General features: G+C 50.3%; 1 protein-coding gene across 1 annotated transcript; it reads left to right on the forward strand.

Moving 5' to 3' along the window:
- Positions 1 to 12466: 12466 nt before the first annotated feature.
- Positions 12467 to 15118, forward strand: MYOD1 (myogenic differentiation 1). Its single transcript, XM_077112262.1, has 3 exons — positions 12467 to 13293; positions 13755 to 13833; positions 14191 to 15118. The coding sequence occupies exons 1-3, from the start codon at positions 12664 to 12666 to the stop codon at positions 14433 to 14435; spliced, it is 954 nt and encodes a 317-aa protein (XP_076968377.1). The 5' UTR covers positions 12467 to 12663; the 3' UTR covers positions 14436 to 15118.
- Positions 15119 to 21313: the final 6195 nt, after the last annotated feature.

Raw genomic sequence — 21313 nt, forward strand, 5'->3', positions numbered from 1 at the left:
CAGCTGAATGGCAATGTTGGGCTGGAGTTAGAGGGTGTGGGACTCCAGGCAGAGACCTCAGTTTTGAGGTTATTGCAATAGCAGAAATGAGAGGTGTGGAGGGCCTGTTCTAGAATAACGGTAGAGGAGAAGAGCAGATGAGACAGCTGATTAGATGGAGGTGCAAGGGGGAAGATGACACCAGGTCTCTACTCTGGGCAACAGGGCCCATAGGGGTCTGTCAAATAAGAAAGATCTCCTGAGGATTTCTGGGGATGATGGTGACGACATTTGGGATGTGATGAATGGGAGGGACTTGTGGGACATCAGCTGCTCAGTAGATAGTTGGATATGAGTTTGCACAGAGGAATTCATCCACATGAAGATGGTGGCTAAAGCTTGGAAATGACTAATGACTCTACAGAGAGAAAAGTGGGCCAAGGGCAGACCTGGTGGGAACATCAGCATTTAAGGGACAGAGCAGGCATTAGAGGGAAGAGAAGTAGGTATGAAAAGAAAGGCCAGTGGTCAGATTAGAGCTGGAAGGATCTTAGAGACTGAGGAAGTAGAACACTTAGAGAAAGTAGTTACAGTTGACAGTGACCTTATAGGGACTCCTCTAAGGCAAGGGAAACGGGGAGAAATACTCCCTTAGCAATCATGGGGTTCCTGGTGGCTGTTTCAGTGGAGAGTTGTCTTCAACAGCCTGATGAGAAAGTGGGAGGTGAGAAGGAGGAGGCCGTGAGTGTAGACACCAAAGAAACTTGGTTGGTGACACCCAGACATTAAGTGCCCCCGAGGAAAGAACATAACCCCGCCAACGAAGCAGGCTTACCAAAGCAAAGGAAATCCAACTCTGATCAAGCCTCTATCCTGTTATCAATTTACAGAAAACACTGAGGATATCAAACCACATCACAGGGATACAATCTGTAAATCCAGGCTGTAAGAAGCTCTCCAGGACAAACAACCCAGGTACTTTGTTTGTTTGTTTTTCCAATAAAAGAATCATATGGAGAGGGGGAGTTTTCAGATCAAAAGACTTAAGAGGAGTATCAACCAACCATATCGTGTGGACCCTGTTTGGATTCTAATTCAAATGAACAAAAACATTTATGAGACAATTGGAAATTTGATTACTGACGGGATATTTGATGGTATGTGGAATTACTGTTAATTCTTTTAGGACTAATGTATTGTGTTTATTTTTCTAAAAAAAAGAAGTCCTTATCTTTTAAAGATAAACAAATAGATAGAAATGAAATGCTATGATGCCTGAAATTTGCTTTGTAATAATACAACAGGGGAGGAAGTGGGTGAGGTGTTAAGAAGCCAGGTATAGACCGAGTAATGGATGTCAGAGCTGGTAATGGGGTTGGTTGGATTATTGTCTCTACTTCTGTATGTTTGAAATTCTTCATACAAAGTGAAAAAAAGGGGTGCAAGGGTAGTTCAATGGTAGAATCCTCACCTGCCATGCAGAAGACCAGGGTTCGATTCCTGGCCCATGCACTTCCCAAAAACAAACAAACGAATGAAAAACCAACCAAACAAAAATCCAACAAATGGTGCTGCAATAAGGGGATGCTTACATGGAAAAAGAATGAAATGTGACCCCCCTCCCCCCGCCATACAGCATACAAAAAAAATAAGTAAAATAGAAAAATGTTTGGGAAGGGAAAAAGGGGCGGGAGGGGGGGCTGCTGAGTGGGTGGGGAGCATATTTGATGGGCCCCAGCAAAGGGCTCTCTCTCTTTCTCTTTCCACGGCCTCTCCACCTCCCCTGCCTCTCCCTTAGCTCCTGGGCCAAGTCCAGTCTGAGCCACCATTCCAAGATAGCTATGGAGGGACACTGGGATCCAAGACCAAGCCAGATGGGTCAGTGTCAGACATCCGGGCAGAGGTGGCCACCTCTTGACCACAGAGAAACCAAATCAGTAACCACAAGTTGTTCCTGCTTTGGGGCCATGAGGTAGGGGAAGTCCAGGCCTGTCCATTCAGAGACTCCTGAGCACAAGGGACCTCAAGAAGCCATCGAGTCCAAGGTAAGTTCTATGAGCTTCAAAGCGTTGGCGGAGTACAGAGTCAGGAGACCAGCGTTCTGGGCTCAGAGCCTCAATAACCAAGCATATGAGAATCTTGGGCGAGGTGCTTAGCCTCTCGGGCCTGTTTCTTGTGCTGTACAGTGGGGATAAAGGTTGTCACTCGTGTTGGAACAGGGTGGGGACTCCAGTCCGCTGAGAGGTCGACTCTGCAGGACCTCAGCCTTTGGCAGAGAGCTCCTCCTTGGCCCTTCCCCAGCCCCCACTCCTGGCCCTGCCTGCACCAGCCCCTCTGCATCTGTCATCAGCCCGCTCTGCTCCCCCTAGGCCAGGCTTTGTTTGGGGGCGGCTGGCAGGCTGCCCACGCACACAGTGGAGGCAGCGACGCCCACTGCAGCAGACAATACTTCACAGGCTGCATTTTCACCCACCTTTCCGGCCACCCCCACCCACCACGGCCCCCAGTATCAAGGGCCCGTAATAACCAGACCAGGCTCCCTACTGTCCCACCCCACCCCCACCCACTGCTTGCCCATAGCTTCCATCCAAAGGGAGAGAACGGAAGGCAAGAATAATTCCTAAGCTCCTAGGCTGTGCCGTGAGTCACATGCCTTGACTTCTTGAATCTTTATGGACCACTGAGGTGGGTGAGAGGATTAGTCAAGTTTTATGGCTGGAGGGAATGAGATGCAGAGAGAAGTGACTTTCCCAAGGTAAGTAAGAGGCAGAGCCAGCATCTGACTGGGAAGTCCAGCAGACACACCTGGGAACACAGTCCTAGGCACTGGTGACCCGGTCACCAAGGTCAGGCAACATCAGCATCGTATTCTCCTAGACCAAGTTCAGACAGGGCTCAAGGCAAGCTGAACTGCTTCTGCAGCCAAAGCAAGCAAACAACTATGATATCTGTGGCCCTCCAGGGCTCCTTGGGGTGCGGACCTCCAAGGGAAAAGCCTTTCCAAAGCGAGGAACAGACTTCTGTATCTCAGGCTAAGCCACAGCCTCGGGCTTCTACTCAGTCACCCCTGGAACGGACCAGGGCTGGGCCGGGCAGACAGAATCTGAGAATAGGCTTCCGCTCTGTGGTCCGCAGAAGGGAGGCCCAAGAGAGAGGTCAAGTAGGGGGCCAGGGAGAAGCAGGGTCCCCAGCAAGGTGGGTGGAGCCAGGAGTCCAATGCCTCTCTCCAAGGTGTGGAGAACCAGAGACCCAGGAAGAGGTGTGGAAGGGCTCAAGGAGGTCACACAGTGGGAAGGAGCACAGCACAGGTGAAAACCCTGGTTTTCCGACTCCAGTGTAGACTCTGTCCACTGTGCAGAGCTGCTGTCCTCTCCCTGCTGTCCGTCCTCACGCCACCCTGACATCACCCGTTGTCTTACCTGGAAACCTAGTGGTCTTCACCTCAGAGAGAGACCATCTGTCCCTCTTGGGTCCCGAATACCCAAAGGAGCCCCAGTTACAGGGTCAGCCGCATGGGAATATCCCAAGGCATGTCGTCATGCCTCCCAGCCCTCGCTCACACTGTTCCCTCCAGCTCTCCCTTTGCGCACACCTACCCCTCCTTCAGCACCAAAGTGGACTGGCTTCTCCCTGGGGGAGGCTTCTGGAGCGCCACCAGCAGAGTCTGGTGCCGGTCTGGGTGCTCCCACGGGGTATAGCAGTGATGCTTTCATGGGTCTCTTTCCTCCCACTAGATGGAGCTCTCAGAGGGCGGGGGCAGCTGCAGAGCCTCCCACGGATCCTGTGACCAGAGAATGCTTGTGGGAGAGAGGGTGGGCCAGCTAGGGCACATGGGCTGTAAATCACTTTCCCAAATGAGGGAAGAAGCAGCAACCCAGGAAGGCTTCATGGAGGTGGCAATTCAGGATGTGGAGTAGAGCCAGATGACTGACACCTCTGACAGCCCGAGGACCATTCATGAGGCCCTCTGCCAAGAGATCCCTGCCCTGGGTACCACGAGCCAGGGGTAAGTGGGTTTGGGGGAGAGAACCAGGCCTCCCCAAGGCGCCTGACCTCCTCTCAGCGGCGTGAGGCCGGGGCAGCTGCTGGGGGCAGCAGCTGGCGTCTGTCCCTGGAGCCCAACGGCTGTGTGTGCCTTAATCCCAGGCCCTCGGAGCCCCCCAGGCTGGCAGGTGGGCCGATTAGGCAGAAAGGAGGCATCAGGAAGGGGGTGGGGGGCTGAGGGCCCTCCTCAACTCCCACAGCTGCCCACTGGATCCCAGCACAGGCACAGTCCCTGTCCCCAGGCCCTATCATACACCCTCCTCTTCAATCCAGAGCTGCTCCTCCCTCAGCCCTGACCTCCGGCCTGGCAGGAAAATCCACCTTCAAAAGTTCAAACTGGAGAGGAGGATGTCACGACCAATATGCCCCCCTTTATGTCCAAACTTCTTCCTAGATAAGGTGAAGGATGTCCAGGGACTTAGGCGGAGGCAAGTGTCCAAATAGGACCAAGGTGTGGATGTACCTGACATAGAGCCTGAGCAGTGTGGGACTCAAGTGTGCACAGTGTGTGAGGTGTGCACAGAGCGTGAGGTGTGCACAGTGTGTGAGGTGTGCACAGAGTGTGAGGTGTGCACAGAGCATGAGGTGTGCACAGTGCGTGAGGTGTGCACAGAGTGTGAGGTGTGCACAGTGCATGAGGTGTGCACAGTGTGTGAGGTGTGCGCAGTGCATGAGGTGTGCACAGTGTGTAGGTGTGCACAGTGTGTGAGGTGTGCACAGGCATGAGGTACATGATGTGAGCTCATGCTGTGTGAAATGTGCTCTGCCGGTGAGGTGTACTTGGTGCAGACATGTATATATGTAAAGATATACACGGGTGTGATATACATGGAGCCTGAGGGGTATATGGTATGTGGTGTGCAAAGTGTACCTGATGTGAGAGGGGTACGCAGTGTGGAAAGTGTGTTCTGTATGTGAGATAAACTTGTACGTGGCATACATGGTGTGTGGGGTGTAAATGGTGTGTGAGATGCATGCCAGATACACGCAGTTTGTAAGGTTTACGCAGTGTGTGCTGTGTACATGAGTGAGAGGTATAGACAGTGTGTGAGGTGTGCATGGTGTGTGGACTGTGCACTCTTTGTGAGGCATACTCAATGTGTGAGGTGTACACGGAGTATGAGGTGTACCAAGTGTGTGATGTGTACATGATGTCACAGGGTGAACGGGGTGTGAGAAATACATAGTATGTGAGGTATACGCAGTGTGTGAAATATTCAGAGCTTGAGGTATACATGAAGTGAGTGTACCACAGTGTGTGCGGTGTCCATGGAGTGTGAGGTGTACATGTGAAGGGTGTACACAGGGTGTGAGGTGTGCACAGAATGTGAGGTATGCTCGGAGTGTGCGGTACATAATGTGAGAGATCTCATGCTGTGTGAAGTGTGCCCAGTGTGTGAGGTGCGTGTCTATGACACACTTTAGGGGCATGGAAGTATGGGGAGGAATGGAAAAGGTCTTTCCAAGGAAATGCGCCTGTGAGCTCAGTCCTGGGCCCTAGGCACGATACCAGGGAGCATTGTAGGCAGAGAAGACAAAGAAGGGGGTCCTCTAGCTTGTCACCCATCCATGTGTGCATAAAGTAGAAGGCGACTTCACAGGCCTTCTCACCCACCCCCTGCCTGCATCCATGCCAGGACGATGTGCTCTTTGGGGAAACACCATAATTTGGTAATATTATTTCTTATGCCTAACTTAAAGGTAAACTCACTTTTTTTTTAAGTGTCTTATTCAGTCTAGGTGGTGAGCTCTGTTGGCCTGCAGGCCTCGTCCTGAGGACCTAAAGTCCTCAGTAGGGAAGAGTAATTAGCACCTTCCTGAACCCTGCCTCCCTTAACACCTCCAGTCATTAAGCTATTGTCACCTATGTGTGTGCTATTTAGTAAAGCTCAGCGAATTTGTATTTCGGACCCCAGGAATCCTGGCCCTCCAAGGCCCCGTGCTCACCTCTGACTCAGAGAAAAGGCTTCAATTAAATAAATAATAAGCTTGATGGAGAAAGGCTGGATGAGTGAAATCCTCAGGTCTTTCCAGAAGCCAGGCATCAATTGATTCTTAAATTGAATCTTGGCTTTGCCTGCCTCTGCCTAAGCAACCTCGACTCCTGCAAAGCTGTCTCACCTGGCTCCCCAGACCCTAGGAAAGAACCCAGGCGGTAAGAGGGGACACTTGGGCCAGGGAAGTTGCAAAACTGTGCAGAAGCGGGGTGAAGGAAGTGGAGAAAGGGGTGGTTTCTCCTCCCTCCTTCTCCCTGTGTGGGAAATGCACTCTACACCCCTCTCTGCGTGCATTAAGCACCCATCCTCACCTCGCATGCTGTGGTCACAAACTATCCACCAACACCCACCCACCCACACAGCACCAGCCACGTCTGTCTTGTCCCTGATGGATCCCCTACTCGTGGCAGAGGTGACTGTCCCATAGGAGGTGTTCAATAATTATTTGTTCTCTCTTCCTGGAATGCTCTTTCCCAGCTGTCCACAAGCTAGGTCTCAACTCTCATTTAACTCTTTGCTCAAATGTCAACTTCTCAGCCCTGTTTGATACTGCACAGGCCCTGCCCTGGCACCTTGATCATGCTCACTCTGCTTTGCTTTTAATGTTTTTGTGCAGCATGTATCACCTTCTAGCATGCTGTATAATTTAGGTATTACTATGTTTATCGTTTGTCTCATCCTCCTAGAATGTCGGCACCACACGGACAAAGAAAGTTGTGTTTTGCTTCCTGCTATAGTCTTAGCACTGGCAGAGAACATGTGCTGAATAAAAATTTGTTGAATGAATTAATGAATCGTAGCCTGGATGAGTGGCAGTGGGCAAACACACCCACAGGGCACACGGCATCCTACAGCCCCCACCTTGCACACCAGGTAGGAAGTGTACCTTCTATTTGGTGTCTTCCTTTTCACTTTCTCCTCCATGTGGGGTGGCTCAGGTGGACCCCTTTTCTCCAACTCCCAATTCATCTGCCAGACTCCCAAATCCGGAGGCTGGGGACTGTGCCCAGCATGGAAGAGTGGCTGTCTGTGGGGACGCTCTGGGACCCTGGCCCTGAGTCTGGGACCATGTCAAAATCCTGCAGCATCACAGGTCCTCCTGACCTACCCATACCGGATGAGGCCCGGACCCATATCCTTGTGGTGGTCCAGTTTCAGGCTTTCCCTAGGAGTGAGGCTGGCAGAGGACAGAGGACAGCACTCAGAATTGGATCCAGGAACAGGAAGGGAAAGCCTGGGGACAGCGAGGGGACCCGAGACCGGTCCTGCCCCACCTGGCCTGCTTTCATCCTCCACCCCTGTGGCAACCCCTCCCCCAACTCTGGCCAGACATGCAGACTGTGCCAGCCTGGGTGCAGTGCCCACAGCCCTGGCCAGGGCAGGGACAAGGGTGCTTGAAGACTGGGGCAGGTGCAGGCTGGATTTGGTTTCCAGAGGCTATATATAAAGGGCTCCGGGAGCCCTGGGGCCAGCCGCTCCCTGAGGGTGCAACGCTGCTGGGCCCAGCCAGGCCTGCATTCCTTCCCAGAAGCCAGGTGTCCATTTATAGCCCTAGGACAGGGAGCTGAGTGGGGAAGACTGGAAAGGGGGGAGGGAGAAGGGGGAAATGCAGAGAGCCGTGCCTCCAAAGGAGCCCCTCATTCTGAACCAAGAATTAGGAGAACCAAGGCCCAGAATGGGGTGTGCCCTTGCCCTGTATCACACAGCCCCCCACTCTTGGAGTTCAGCTCAGCCATGAGTTAGGGGGAGAGAGACCACGGGACCCCCCTCCAATGGATCCCTCCGCTCCACTGCAAATGGACTCTCTCAGAACAAGTTCAACGCACTGGCCCCCAAGGGGTGTCCTTTGCTAGCCTCTGCAATATAAGCCTCTTTCCATTTCCAAACTTGGCATCTTTCTTCCCTCACTAACCCCCCCAGTAACCCCACTCTAGGAGTAAAAGACACCAGGTCCCAGGGCAGACACACTTCTCCCTGCTCTTTGGGCAGCAAGATAAGATGACAGTGTTAACAAACCTCTCTCCAAACATGTGGTACAACCAGGAAGGGGAGAAAGGTGAGCATGCCTCCAAGACCTGGAAAGTTCTCTAAAGGTCATGGAATTCAGTGATTTTCAAACGTTCTTCAAGCAGTAAAAGTCTTATGGCAAACAGAAGACTCCACTTGGAAGCCTGACACAAAAATGGCATTTTACCACTATCGTGTGTGTGTGCATTTTAAAACAGCTCTTCCTAATTATGGAAGAAATCAAGTTTAATGCCGTCAAAGCAGTTTAGTTTTATAAGCCAAGAGTGATAGATTACCAAAAGTGTTTGGTGAGTTCAAACATACAGCATTTACTTATTGTAAAGTCACCTTGATGACATCCCTGAGGCAGTTTTTATGAACATAAGACAAAAAGCAAGGTTGTAATCACTTCAGTCTCAGCATCCAATTTATTTCTGTATTTTGTTTTGCTGGCTCAGGTTTGAAAAAAATCTAGATTTGCATGGATAAGTAGTTTGCAATGCTCACCTAGAACTCTCAGGGTCTTCTCCAATTAAATGAATTCATTCATTCATCCAACAAATATTTATTGAGTGCCAGGCATTCTGCTGAGGCTTGGACTAGCAGACAGAAATATTTGTTTCAATTTAAATCACTAATATAACAATTATTCACATTTCTTATCATGAATATGTCGACTGAGAAGACTCAAGATTATAATAAGTACCAAATCTCTCTCTAATATATCACATTATTGTGTAGCTGCTGGGAGCACACACCAGGCAGAGAGCCTGAGACTTGCCTGAGGACAGCACGTGTGTCAGAGCTGCCATGTCCAATCGTGTATGTGACTGCCCAATTTTGATGAAATACAATCATGCTCATTAACAACACATTTTTAAGAAGCTCAAATATATGCATAGAGATTCAAAGGGCCTGATGTCGCCCATTCATTCATTCAGCATTTGTCAAATGCCTCCTATGCGGCAGCTCTTGAGATGGTTTCTGAGAATGCCATGGCAAACAAAGGGTCCCTGCTTTTCTTGGGCTATGACGGGAAGGAACAAGCTGATGCAGAAGATAATTGAAGAGTGGCTGTGCTAAGAAGGAAATGAGCAGGGTGATGTGACCCAGAGTAAGGGGGCAGCTGCCGTAGAAAGGATGGTCAGTGATGTCCTAAGGAGGTAACATTCAAGCTGAGGTCTGATATGGGAAAAGCAGTCAGTCTTGGAAAGAGTTGGGATGCAGGTGCAAAAGGTTAGAGCAGCAAGCCCAAGGCTCCGAAGCGGGATCATGCCAGCTTGGTGGCAGAAAGGCAAGGAGTTCAGGCTGATCGGAATGGAGTTATCAGAAGGGAAGTAGTTCCACATGAGGGTGAAGAACCGGGCTGAGGTCAGATCATCCAGGGCCTTTTAGGCCAGCATAAGGAGGTGGGATTTTATTCTAAATGCAAGGAGAAGCTGTTGGAGAGTTTGAGACACTTACACTTTTATCAGTTTACTGAGGCTGCTTGCAGTGAATGAATTATGCTGGAGAAAGAGCAGAAGTTAGGAGAGCAGTTATGTCAAAAGTGGTGGCAGTTTAGGCCAGGATAGTAATTCTGGGAATGCAGAGATTTGAAAGATGGACTTTCCTGGTACCCAGATCCCCCCCTCCAGAACTCCAGCCTTATAAATCACCCTGCCTATTCTATGTTTCCAGCCTAACGTCTGATATGCATTTCGTATTGTGTCCAAACCTGGACTCTGGATCTACTGCCCCTAAACTTGCTCTTCCCCAACTCCATTCTTCCAGGACTCATCCCTGACTTCTCGCTTGCTCACACTGTGTGCATCCAGTCACGAGTAAATCTTTTTGGCTCCATCTTCACAATATATCTTGAATTCAACCACATTTCACCACCTCCACTGCTGCCCCCCCCCCATCCAAGCTACCATCACCACTCACTTGGGTTGCTGCAATAGCAGCCTAATTGGTCTCCCTGCTTCTGTCCTTGTCCTCCAAAAACTAGCATGCTCCTGTTAGAATGTAAGTCAGATAGTGACATTCTTCTCTTCTGCTCAAACTCTCCAGTGAATTTCCATCTTAGAATACAATCGCCTTGCTCCCTCTCTGAACCCATCTCCTACCACACTCCCCCTTAGCCCCCCTCCCCCCCTCCAGACACAGCAGGCTATCTGCAGTACTTTAAACTTGCCAGGACATGGTCCTGCCTCAGGACCTTTGCACATGGCTATTCCCTCTATCTGGTCCCAGATTCTGCCTTTGTCCTCCTTCATTCAGGTCTCTGCTCAAGCGCAATCAGCCCAGAAAGGCCTTCCCTACCTTTCCATATAAATAGTCATCGTGATCACCCTTTATCCCTCTAACTTACTTTATTTTTTACTTCACAGAACTTATAACACACTGGCATCATAATAATTCCTTGCTCACTTGTTTATTGTCTTTCACCCCACCCTACAATGAAAGTACAGTGAGACTCGGGTCTTGGTCTTGTTCACTGCTGTATTCCCAGCACCTAAATCAGTGCCTGGCACAGAGCAGAGTCTCCATAAGTATGTGTTGGGTGAATAAATGAGGGGGATGCAGGGAGGTGGGGACTTCAATGTGGAGAGACTTAAGCACTAACATACGTGTCAGAGAAGCAAAGAAGACAGAACCCCAGGAGAGCCCTCTAGGTTTGGTGGGAAGGGAGGGCCTCCCAGAGCCCAGGGGGGCTAACTAGGGTAGCTTCAAAAGTTAGTGGAACAAGAGTGGGCCATGGTGGCTTAGCAGGCAGGAATGCTTGCCTGCGATGCCAGAGGACCCGGGTTCAATTCCTGATGCCTGCCCATGTGAAAAAAAAAAAAAAAAAAAAGTTAGTGGAACAAGAACAAAATCACTCTTGCTTAGACTTCTGGGTTTCCAGGAGGGGAAACCCAGGCAGGAGTGTTTTATGGTTTTTTGTTTTGTTTTGTTTTTGGTCCATAAGAGATTTCCAGCCTGGAAAAGCCCAAGTGCTGAGAGGAAGATGTAGATTTGGAGACTGAGGAAGAAACTGGAACACCCCTAAATGGAGGGTATGGCTGAGGCTGGTGGTGATAGGTGGTGACCCATGGGTGGCTGCTTCCTTCTTTCGTCCCCAACCATTCCAGTGGGCTCCTTGGAAGAGACAAAGTCAAGACCTCTCAGGAACTGAGCTCTGAGCCTGAATGGGTTCCAGGCTGGCCTTGGTGGGGCAGCCAGTAACCAGCCACCATCTGGTGAGAGAAGCAAACCCTCTTGCTAGCATAGCCCCGCACTTTGGACTGGGTGCTTCTAAGTCCTTCGTCTCTTTATACAGTCTCACTCCTACCACAATCACTCCAAACGAGTGCTACTACCTCCATATTTAAGAAGTGGGGAAATTGAGACTCAGGAACAAGGGTGACTTTCACAAAAATCAGTTAGGAAACCGTGGAATCTGAACTCGAACTTGGGTCCTTGATCTGCAAACTCCACTCTAGTAGCTAGACAGGGGCGGGGGGGGGGGGGGCGGGAGGAGGGGGGCTCAGGCTGGCCTTTGTGTAAAGCACTTTCCCGGAGTCGCACTGCGTGCGAGACCCGGGCAAATCTCAACAAAAAAGAGTTTCCTTCCCAGCTAAAGACACAGCTTGGCTAAAGCCCGGCCACAGGACTGGACACCGGTTGAGGCCACATGCAGGTTGGCATGGACCGGAGTCCGCCTCCCTCCCTCCGAGCTGAGGCAGATCCCGGATTTGAAGCGACCCGTGCAAAGCTTTAGCAGCGACCCCCTTCCCAACTCCTTTACACAAGCAGCTGAGTTCTTAAGATCCAGCGAAGATGGGCGGGACGCGCGATCCTCCGAGAGACTCTAGGGACAGGAATGACACTGCCGCCGCGTCTTGTTTGTCTCAGCTCGCTCTCTTACACTCTCGAGTTTCGGTGTCTCTCCTTGAGTGCTTCTCTCCCCTGACTCTCATAGCCTTCTGCTTTTTGAGAGTCTCAGCTTCTTTGGGTGTATTTCTCACGGTCTGACAAGCTCTGAGCTTGCCCGTGCCCATTGTCCGTGCGTCTCCAAATCTCTGACTTCTATCCCTGTCCTGCTTCTTGGTCTCTCACAAATCAGGGGACAGTGGGGGCTCAAAGTCAGTTCTTAGGTGAGCGCCCGCGGCCCCCGTTTCCCGTCGACACAGGAGGAGTTGGGTGGCGGAGAAGTTCGGAAAGGGTGCGCTCGGGAGCCAAGTGCAGCCAGCCGCTTTGGGCTGCCAGTTCCCTAGCGAGCCGCCGAAGCGCACGCATTAAAGTGTTGCAGGCAGGGCGTGGGGGGTGGGGTGGGCGGGACGCTTGCTCGCCCCTGCGGCCACTCCAGGGACCCCAAGCTCCTCCCTCCCTGTTCCCATTGGCTTCGGGCGCCCCCGCCCCTATCGCGGGTTAGGGATCCCGGGCGCTTAGACTACTGCAGAATAAATAGCCCCGAGCGCCTGGCGCGAAGCGAGGGGTCCCGGAGCCTCAGGGAGCTGCCGTCGCTTTCCTCTCGGGACCTCAGAGCGGGTTGGGAAACAGTAGGGGGGACACTCCCAGCCCGCGTCCGGGGCATCCGAACCAGGGAAAATTCCGGGCGACTCCTGCTGCTTGGGTTGGACACGGCCAGGACGGCGCCACCCCCCGCCGAGACATGGAGCTGCTGTCTCCGCCGCTGCGCGACATGGACTTGACGGGCCCCGACGGCTCTCTGTGCTCGTTTGCCACAGCTGACGATTTCTATGACGATCCGTGTTTTGACTCCCCGGACTTGCGCTTCTTCGAGGACCTGGACCCGCGCCTCGTGCACGTAGGCGCGCTCCTGAAGCCCGAGGAGCACGCGCACTTCCCCGCGGCCGCGCACCCAACTCCGGGCGCGCGCGAGGATGAGCATGTGCGCGCACCCAGCGGGCACCACCAGGCGGGCCGCTGCCTACTGTGGGCTTGCAAGGCTTGCAAGCGCAAGACCACCAACGCCGACCGCCGCAAGGCCGCCACCATGAGGGAGCGGCGCCGCCTAAGCAAAGTCAACGAGGCCTTCGAAACGCTCAAGCGCTGCACGTCTAGCAATCCGAACCAGCGGCTGCCCAAGGTGGAGATCCTGCGCAACGCCATCCGCTACATCGAGGGCCTGCAGGCGCTGCTGCGCGACCAGGACGCCGCTCCCCCAGGTGCTGCCGCCGCCTTCTACGCGCCCGGCCCCCTGCCCCCGGGTCGTGGTGGCGAGCACTACAGCGGCGACTCGGACGCGTCCAGCCCGCGCTCCAACTGCTCCGACGGCATGGTAAAGCCGGGACCTGGAGCTGGAGGGGAGATAAGGGTGGCTCTGGGGATGTCTGGGTCGCGTTTCTGAGGGCCGGGAATCTCGCCCTGCAGACTTTTGCAGGGGCCCTTTCCGGAGCGGATCCCCCGTGTCCTAGGCAGCTGTCACGGGTGGCTTAGCGCTTTGGGCGCGCGGGGCACAGATACGATCGCCCAGTTGGGGGCGCTTTAGAACGCTGATGCGCCTGTGTGCAGATCTGCTTTTTTTCCAAGTATCTACCTACAGACAACACGATGTGTGCCCCTAGGTGATCGCCTGCGCTCGGGTTGGCTTAGCATGCTGCAGATCTCAGCTCCTGTCCACCTCTACCGCCCAATTCGTGCCTAAGCGGGAAAATTGGGGAGGGGGCGGTTTCTGGGAGTGGCGCTCGGGCCCCGTGTGCAGTCCCGCGGGCTTGACTCGGTCACCCTCGCCCTTTGCAGATGGACTACAGCGGCCCCCCGAGCGGCGCCCGGCGGCGGAACTGCTACGACGGCGCCTACTACCGAGAGGCGCCCTGCGGTGCGTATTCCGGGTTTTGCCGGCTCGCTCCCACTTCCCCCGCCGCGCCCCACCTCACCTTTGAGCTGTCTTGGCTCCTAACTAGGAATCCCCCCACCTCCTATACACACATGCACACACCTGCACACACACACACAGACACACACACACACACACCCCAGGAGATCCACATGCACACACACACAGACACACACACACACACACACACACACACACACACCCTAGGAGATGATGCAGCCCGCTCCCCTCCCGCCTTGCCCTCCCGTCGAATCATCGCGGGAGTCTTGCTGGGCTCTCGCGTCCAAAACGTGGTCCGCGGCTCCACCCCTGCTCACTAACTTACCTCTCCCGGTGCAGAACCCAGGAAGAGTGCTGCCGTGTCGAGCCTAGACTGCCTGTCCAGCATCGTGGAGCGCATCTCGACCGAGAGCCCCGCCGCTCCCGCCCTTCTGCTAGTCGACGCGCCGCCTGGGTCGCCCCCGGGCCCGCAAGAGGGAGCCACCCCGAACGAGGGTGAGCGCGGCACCCCCACCCCATCCCCGGATGGCACCCCGCAAGGCCCTGCGTGCGCGAACCCTAACCCCATCTACCAGGTGCTCTGAACTGGCGGGCTGCCGCGTGGGAGAGCGCAGCTGCCCACCCGCCCGAGGGATGTTGCCTTTAGGGTCCCTCGCGCCCAAAAGATTGAGCTTAAATGCCAGTCACCTCCCTCCGACACCAACCGCGCTTTAAAAGAGTCTCCTCCCGAGGTGGGAGAGGCGGGAGAACTGGGATGTGTTTCCGGTCTCGCCCAGGGCAAGGACACCATCCATTTTTCCCACGTAGTACCCTTCCCGTGGACCCGCTGTGATGGCCGTTGGGTATTTCTCGGTGGGCCATAGCTGATCTTTAACCGGCCAGGCCCTCCGTCTTCCTCACCCCCTCGGCCCTGAGTCGGTGGATGGGGACACCCGCACAGACCTAAGTCCCGCCCCCGAACTCCCGGGGAGTTTATGGGGGCGTGGCCTTTAGAAGCCCGGGAGCTGTCTTCTTTTCCGCTGCCCACTGGATGCGCTCTGGTCCCAAGTGCAACAGGTGTAACCTAATCCCACCCCACCCTCCGCACCCCTCCCGGTTCAGGACCACTTTTTGTAATACTTTTGTAATCTATTCCTGTAAATAAGAGTTGCTTTGCCAGAGCAGGAGCCCCTAGGGTTGTATTTATCTCAGAGGCATGGTGTGCGGTGCAACAGGGACTTTGTACGTTTATACCGCGAGCGGGCGGGCAGCGCGCGCTCGTTTTTGTGTTCGGAATAAAGACGCTAATTTATACAGCGGTGGCTCTGAAGTTCCCTGGGGATGGGGGCAGGATTTTGACCTGGAGGAAAATCCTCAGGTTGGTCCAGCTGTCCCGCAGCGACCCCTGTAGGCGGCAAAGGACTGCAAGGAGGAGGCTTGCGGCCAAGGGAAGGGGGATGTGTAGGTCTATGGTGTGGGGGGAAGTTCCTCCGACCTTGACATATATCGCCGCCCGCAGATTAGTGGTTTTCCGGTCAAGATGCACATCCGATTTATCTGCATAGTTAAAATAAATACCCATGCCTGGTCCCCAGAGACTGATTTAATGTATCTGAGGCAGAGTGGGGTATTGGTATTTTTTCAGAAGCTCCCCAGATGATTCTGGAGTGCACGCAAGGTTGAGAATCACGCCCCTCCACACACACAGCGTGAATCCGGGTGGCGGGTCCAGAAGCACCCCTGGAAGGATGTGGGTGGCACCGGACACCACCCTCAGCCCTATCTGTACAGAGCATGTCACAGATGCTCAGGGTATAAGGTTCTTACAGAATCTTAGTGACAGCATAGGAGATCACATAGGCACAGATGACTCTGCTTAGCCAACAGCCCAGCACTTAGAGCCTCCCAGCACTATCTGAGCTCTCACAAGAAGACAGGAGCCCCAAAGAGAGGTATCTGTCCTGCATCTGTCACAAGTGGCATGACTGCTCTCATCAGAGAGCAGATGAGGGAGGCTAGCCATTTGTTTAGCAGGAGACTGGAGAGGGCTTTCTGGAGGAGGTGCTATTTGAGTTGTGCCTTGAGAAACAAGAGTAGACAAAAACATGCGCAGTGTCCACAGGCCTTCAGACATGCACAGGGGAGAAATCACACGCAAACACACATACACACACAGGGTCACTTCTGCCCTCCCTTGGGTCCAAGATCCCTGGAGGAATGACCTGGCAAAAGTTCTCCATTTCTGTACCTCTTCTCACTCCTCTGCCCACCCCCCACCCCAGCACATCCTCTCCCCATACCATGCCATAAGGGCCTCAGGGCTTTTTACATCTCACCCCTCCAAATCCTTCTTCCCGGAAAACCCCACAGGCCCGCTTCCAAGAGCTCTGTTCTCCAATTTAGGGGCCCTCAGGAATGCAGGCAAGACAGTGCCAGATGAGCCTCATCACATATCTGAGGAACTGTTCAGCCAACTCCGATCTCAGCAACACAGGGTCCCAAGGACCTATCTAGAACTGCTATTACTAATGATCCTCAGCATCTCCTCCAGCCAATTCCCCAAATACCCCTTGGGGCCCTTTCCACTCCTGTGGGACACTCTGGGACTCAGTAATGACTTCATTCGTTTAGCAGATGCCAGATCCCATTCTGGGTGAAAACAGAGACCCCTGGACAGAGCTGCTGCCTTTGGGAAGTACTGGACATCTGGGAGGATAAGACCAACATGCAGCTGGTCACATCACAGTAGATTAAATGCTATAGTGGGGGGGGGGGGTGCGTGTGGCCGAGGAACACCGTGGGAGCAGAGTGGTGTACGCTAACCAGCCTGAGGGAGGTACAGACAAGCAGGTAACCCCTGATATGTGTGTTGATGGAGTTAGAAAGAGGGGGCCACAGAAGGGTGCTCCAAGCTGAGGAAAGAGCGAAGTTCAAAGACCCAAGGTGAGAGAAAGCAGATTGTGCCTTCACAGAACCAAAAATGCTCATGGAGGGGCAAGAGGTGGGATGGGGAAAAGGCAGAAGAAGGCTCACAAAGGAACTTGTGAACTGTATTAAGAAGTTTGAGCTTTATCCTGAGGGTAATAGGGAACCTTAGAGGAATCTAAACAAAGGAGAGATACAAATAAACCTGTCTTTTTATAAAAGCCAGTCGACTTGTAGAATAGAAGAGAACAAGACTTGAAACAGGAAGACCTGTGGTTGCTTGGAGGAGATGTGGCATGGCTTGAACTGAGGTAGTAACTGGAGATGGAAAAGAAGCAAAGGACTGGAGACCACTGTGCAGGGGTGTAGGTGTTAAGGGTACAGTGGAGAACATGGAGGACGCAATCCCTGCCCCTGCATAGCTTACAGTCCTGTAGGGGAAATAACCAAATGAATAGATACATCATTATAAATGGTGAGGAATGCTCTAAGGAAAAATAGAGGGGACAATGAGATCATAGGGAGTTTGAAGCTAGATGAGAAGTTAGTCATGTGAAGAGGGTGTAGGCAGAGTTTCCTCGATGGGAGGGAAACGACCACACATATGAAGAGGACCCCTGAGGCCAATGAGGAGCCAGTGTATAATTAGAAAAGGAATGCCTTCTTCCCCGGTGACACTGTCCTGCAAGAAGGCTCATGGCTAGGCAAGCAAAGAGCACACACCTCCTCATGCAATCGTCCTTATGAAATGACCTGCACAACTGTTCCCAACAGCCTTGTGTACGGAAGCCCTAGGGCGGAAGAAGTAAAGGAAAAGAATGAGGCTAAACATGACCTTAGGGCTCTGTTTTGCTTCTGAGTGGATGGTGATGCCATCGCAGAGATGTGGACCCTAGGAGGAGAAGCAGGTCTGGGGACAGATTTAGTCCAGGATACATCTGGTTACAAGTGAGAGAAACCTAAGTCAAACTAGTTTAAACCCTAAGCAGGGGTGCATTGGAAGGATATGGGGTAGCTCACAGATGGAAAGAGAGATGTAGACATCACAGCAGTTCTAGGGGCCTTGAGAGCTGGAACTGGAGCCTCTCTTATTCTCCATCCATCCCTCTTCTTGCCTCTACTAGGCTTCACTCTCTACTAGTCCATACCAGTTTTCTCTAGCAACTTGGGGTTTATCTTAGGTCTCACCATTAAGCTCCAGTAAGAAAATTTCCAGAGAATAACTCCGAATGGATGAGCTTACATCACCAGCCAGGATTTGAACCCACGTAGAAGAGTTCCAGAGCCTGCACTCTTAGCTGCCTTGCTCTGTTGCCTCTGCAGAAGAAGTCAAGAGTGAGTAAGTGAAGCGTTGACTCCATTTGAATTTCAAGATGTTTTGAGACATTTCAAATGTGAGAAATCAGACTCGAGTTGGACACATGAATGGTATCTTCTTTTGTCATCTTTAACTTTGATTATTATACTGAGAAAATTTCAAGTTAAAAAAATAAATGGAATATAAAACACAAGCAATAACCGATAGCAGTGAAATAAATTAAAATTATTCTGATATAAAGATGCCAATTGGAAGCAATAATGCCAAAGAAGTAGTTTATTAAAAGAAAAAGATAAATTTTGAATAGACTTTATTCAATTAAGAAGAGTGGATTACGTGAACACGTTGGAAAAAGATTTAAATTTTTTGCGATCTGATGCAAAATACTGACATCAATAAAGATAACATAAAACTCATAATATGTCACTATAAAAAGGCATTGGCAATATCATTGACAAACTCTTTAATGAGCTTTGCTATTCAAAAAATATTTTATGATTAATCACCACACAAGAAAACTCAAAATGCTTTGTACTCTTACAACCCACACATGAAAGAAACTTGACAAAGGTTTTCCCAAATTTGACACCAATCCTAAAAATGTGCATGACATTTCCAATAGGATTGTGAGCCTGAAAGAAGCTGTCCTGAATTATCAATAGTACAAAGTAAATTTTGATCAACCAGGCTGAAGGAAAGACTAAATCTATCTATAGTAAAATGATATTATAAAACCATTGTCACCCAAACGATGCCCAGATAAATCCCAGAGCAATTTGAACAGTGAGTGAATAGGGAAGTATTTGCAGAGTCCCCTAGGGGGAATGGTGAGAAAGGGGGGAAATTCAACTTTCCCAAGTGGAGAATTTTTGATATTCTCACAGGCAGTGGGGACAGTCAAAGCAATAGGCCGAGCCTCCAACCTTGGGGTTTGTTCATATGAAACTTAATCCCGCAAAGGATAGGCTAAGCCTACTAAAATTAGGCCAAAGAGTCACCCCCCCAAGAGAACCTCTTCTATTGCTCAGATGTGGCCTCTCTCTCTCAGCCGACACAGTAAGCAAACTCACTGCCCTCCCCCTCTCTACATGGGACATGACTCCTAGGGGTGTGGACCTTCCTGGCAACGTGGGACAGAAATCCTAGAATGAACTGGAACTCAGCATGAAGGGATTGAGAAAATCTTCTCGGCCAAAAGGGGAAAGAGTGAAATGAGACAAGATAAAGTGTCAGTGGCTGAGAGATTCCAAAGAGTCAAGAGGTTATCCTGGAGGTTAGTCTTAAGTATTAAATAGATATCACCTAGTTAGTTAAGGTGTAATGGAGAGGCTGGAGGGAACTGCCTGAAAATGTGGAGCTGTGCTCTGGTGGCCATGTTTCTTGAAGATGATTGTATGATGATATGGCTGTCGCAGTGTGACTGTGTGGTTGTGAGAGCCTTGTGTCTGATGCTCCTTTTGTCTACCTTATCGATGGACAAGTAAAACATATGGATTAAAAATAAATAAATAATAGGGGGAACGAATGTTAAAATAAATTTAGTAGCTTGAAATGCCAGTGATCGGTGAAGGGGAGGGGTAAGGGGTATGGTATGTATGAATTTTTTTCTGTTTTCTTTTTATTGCTTTTTCTGTATTGATGCAGATGTTCTAAGAAATGATCATGATGATGAATATACAACTATGTGATGACAGTGTGAGTTATTGATTATATAACCAGAATGGAATGATCATGTGATAAGAATGTTTGTGTTTGGATGTGGTTATGTACCATAAACAAAAACTAAATAAATTAAAAAAAAACAACATTGTCACCCAAAGAGGCAATCAGAGAATACACAGTCCGCTACAGATGGGAAACAGTGGGAAAGACTGAAAAAAGGCAAGTAAAGGGAGCAAAAGGAGGATGGTGGAGAGGATGAGAAATTGAAGTAGATGACGATAAGGATGACGGTTATGCTGATGAACAGTTAGTTCTAGTTCATTTCTTCCTTGTCTATGAAGTATTTAACTCTCTTGCATACAACTCACTCCTATTAAAGAGAAAAGAAAGGAACATGAGGCTGTGTGATATTTGTTTTTATACTGAATAGAGTCATTTCTGTATAGAAATAGCATTTTTTTTCAGACAACATTTTAGCAGCCAGTTTTAATTCATATTAAACTTTCCCAGTAGCAGGGGGAAATGAATCCTGGATGATGTCAATGGCTACATAATCTCCTGGGATCCAGGTTGGCGTATGCCCATCTGCACTTTGGCTTTCTCTCTGTGTAATGAATTAGAGAATTTAAGAGGCGTGCCCCAGTTCTGATATTCTTTGGCAATTCACTTAAAACATTTCAGAGAAAGAGAAAGATGATGACGTAGATCTTTTATAGATAAAGAAACTGGAACCATGGCCAACTAAGGAAATATTTCTCTGCTCAGGCAAGGTAAAATTATTTATAACCTCCTGCTTAATCAATCAATTTTTGTTTTCTTTTTTCCCACTTTTTAAAATTAAGATCTAACTCACATACCATAAAATTCACCCTTTTAAAGTATACAATTCATTGGTTTATACTGTATTCAGAAGGTTATGCAAATATTCCCACTATCTAATCACAGAACATTTTTATCGCTGGAAAGAAATCTTGTTCTTTTGTCTATTTTGGACATTTCAGATTAATGGACTCATACAATGTGTGGCCTTTTGTGTTCAGCTTTTCTCACTTAACATAATGTTTTCAAGATTCATCCATGTTATAGCATTTATCAGTGCTTCATTCCTTTTTATGGCTGAATAATATTCTGAGGTACAGCTATACCATACTTTATTTATCCATTCATCAATGGATAGACATTTGGGTTGTTTCCACTTTGGGGCTATTATGCACAGCTCCACTGTGAACCTTCATATACAGGTTTTTGTATGGATACATGTTTTCAATGCTGTTGGTTATATTTTTAGGATTGGAATTACTGGTCATACATTAACTCTCTGTTTTACTTTCTGACAGAATTTCAAATTTTCTCCAAAGCAGTTGCCCTATTTTACATTCTTACCAGTACTGTATGCAGGTTCCAATTTCTTCACATCCCCACCAATACTTGTTATTGTTTGTCTTTTTTAGGATAGCCATCCTAGTGCATAGAAAGTGGTATCCCATCATTTTGATTTGCATTTCCCTGATGGCTAATGATGTTGAATATCTTTTTATGTGCTCTATTGGACCTTTGTATACTTTCTTTAAATATATG

The sequence above is a fragment of the Tamandua tetradactyla genome, chromosome 8 (assembly GCF_023851605.1).
Source record: "Tamandua tetradactyla isolate mTamTet1 chromosome 8, mTamTet1.pri, whole genome shotgun sequence".
Lineage (NCBI taxonomy): Eukaryota > Metazoa > Chordata > Mammalia > Pilosa > Myrmecophagidae > Tamandua > Tamandua tetradactyla.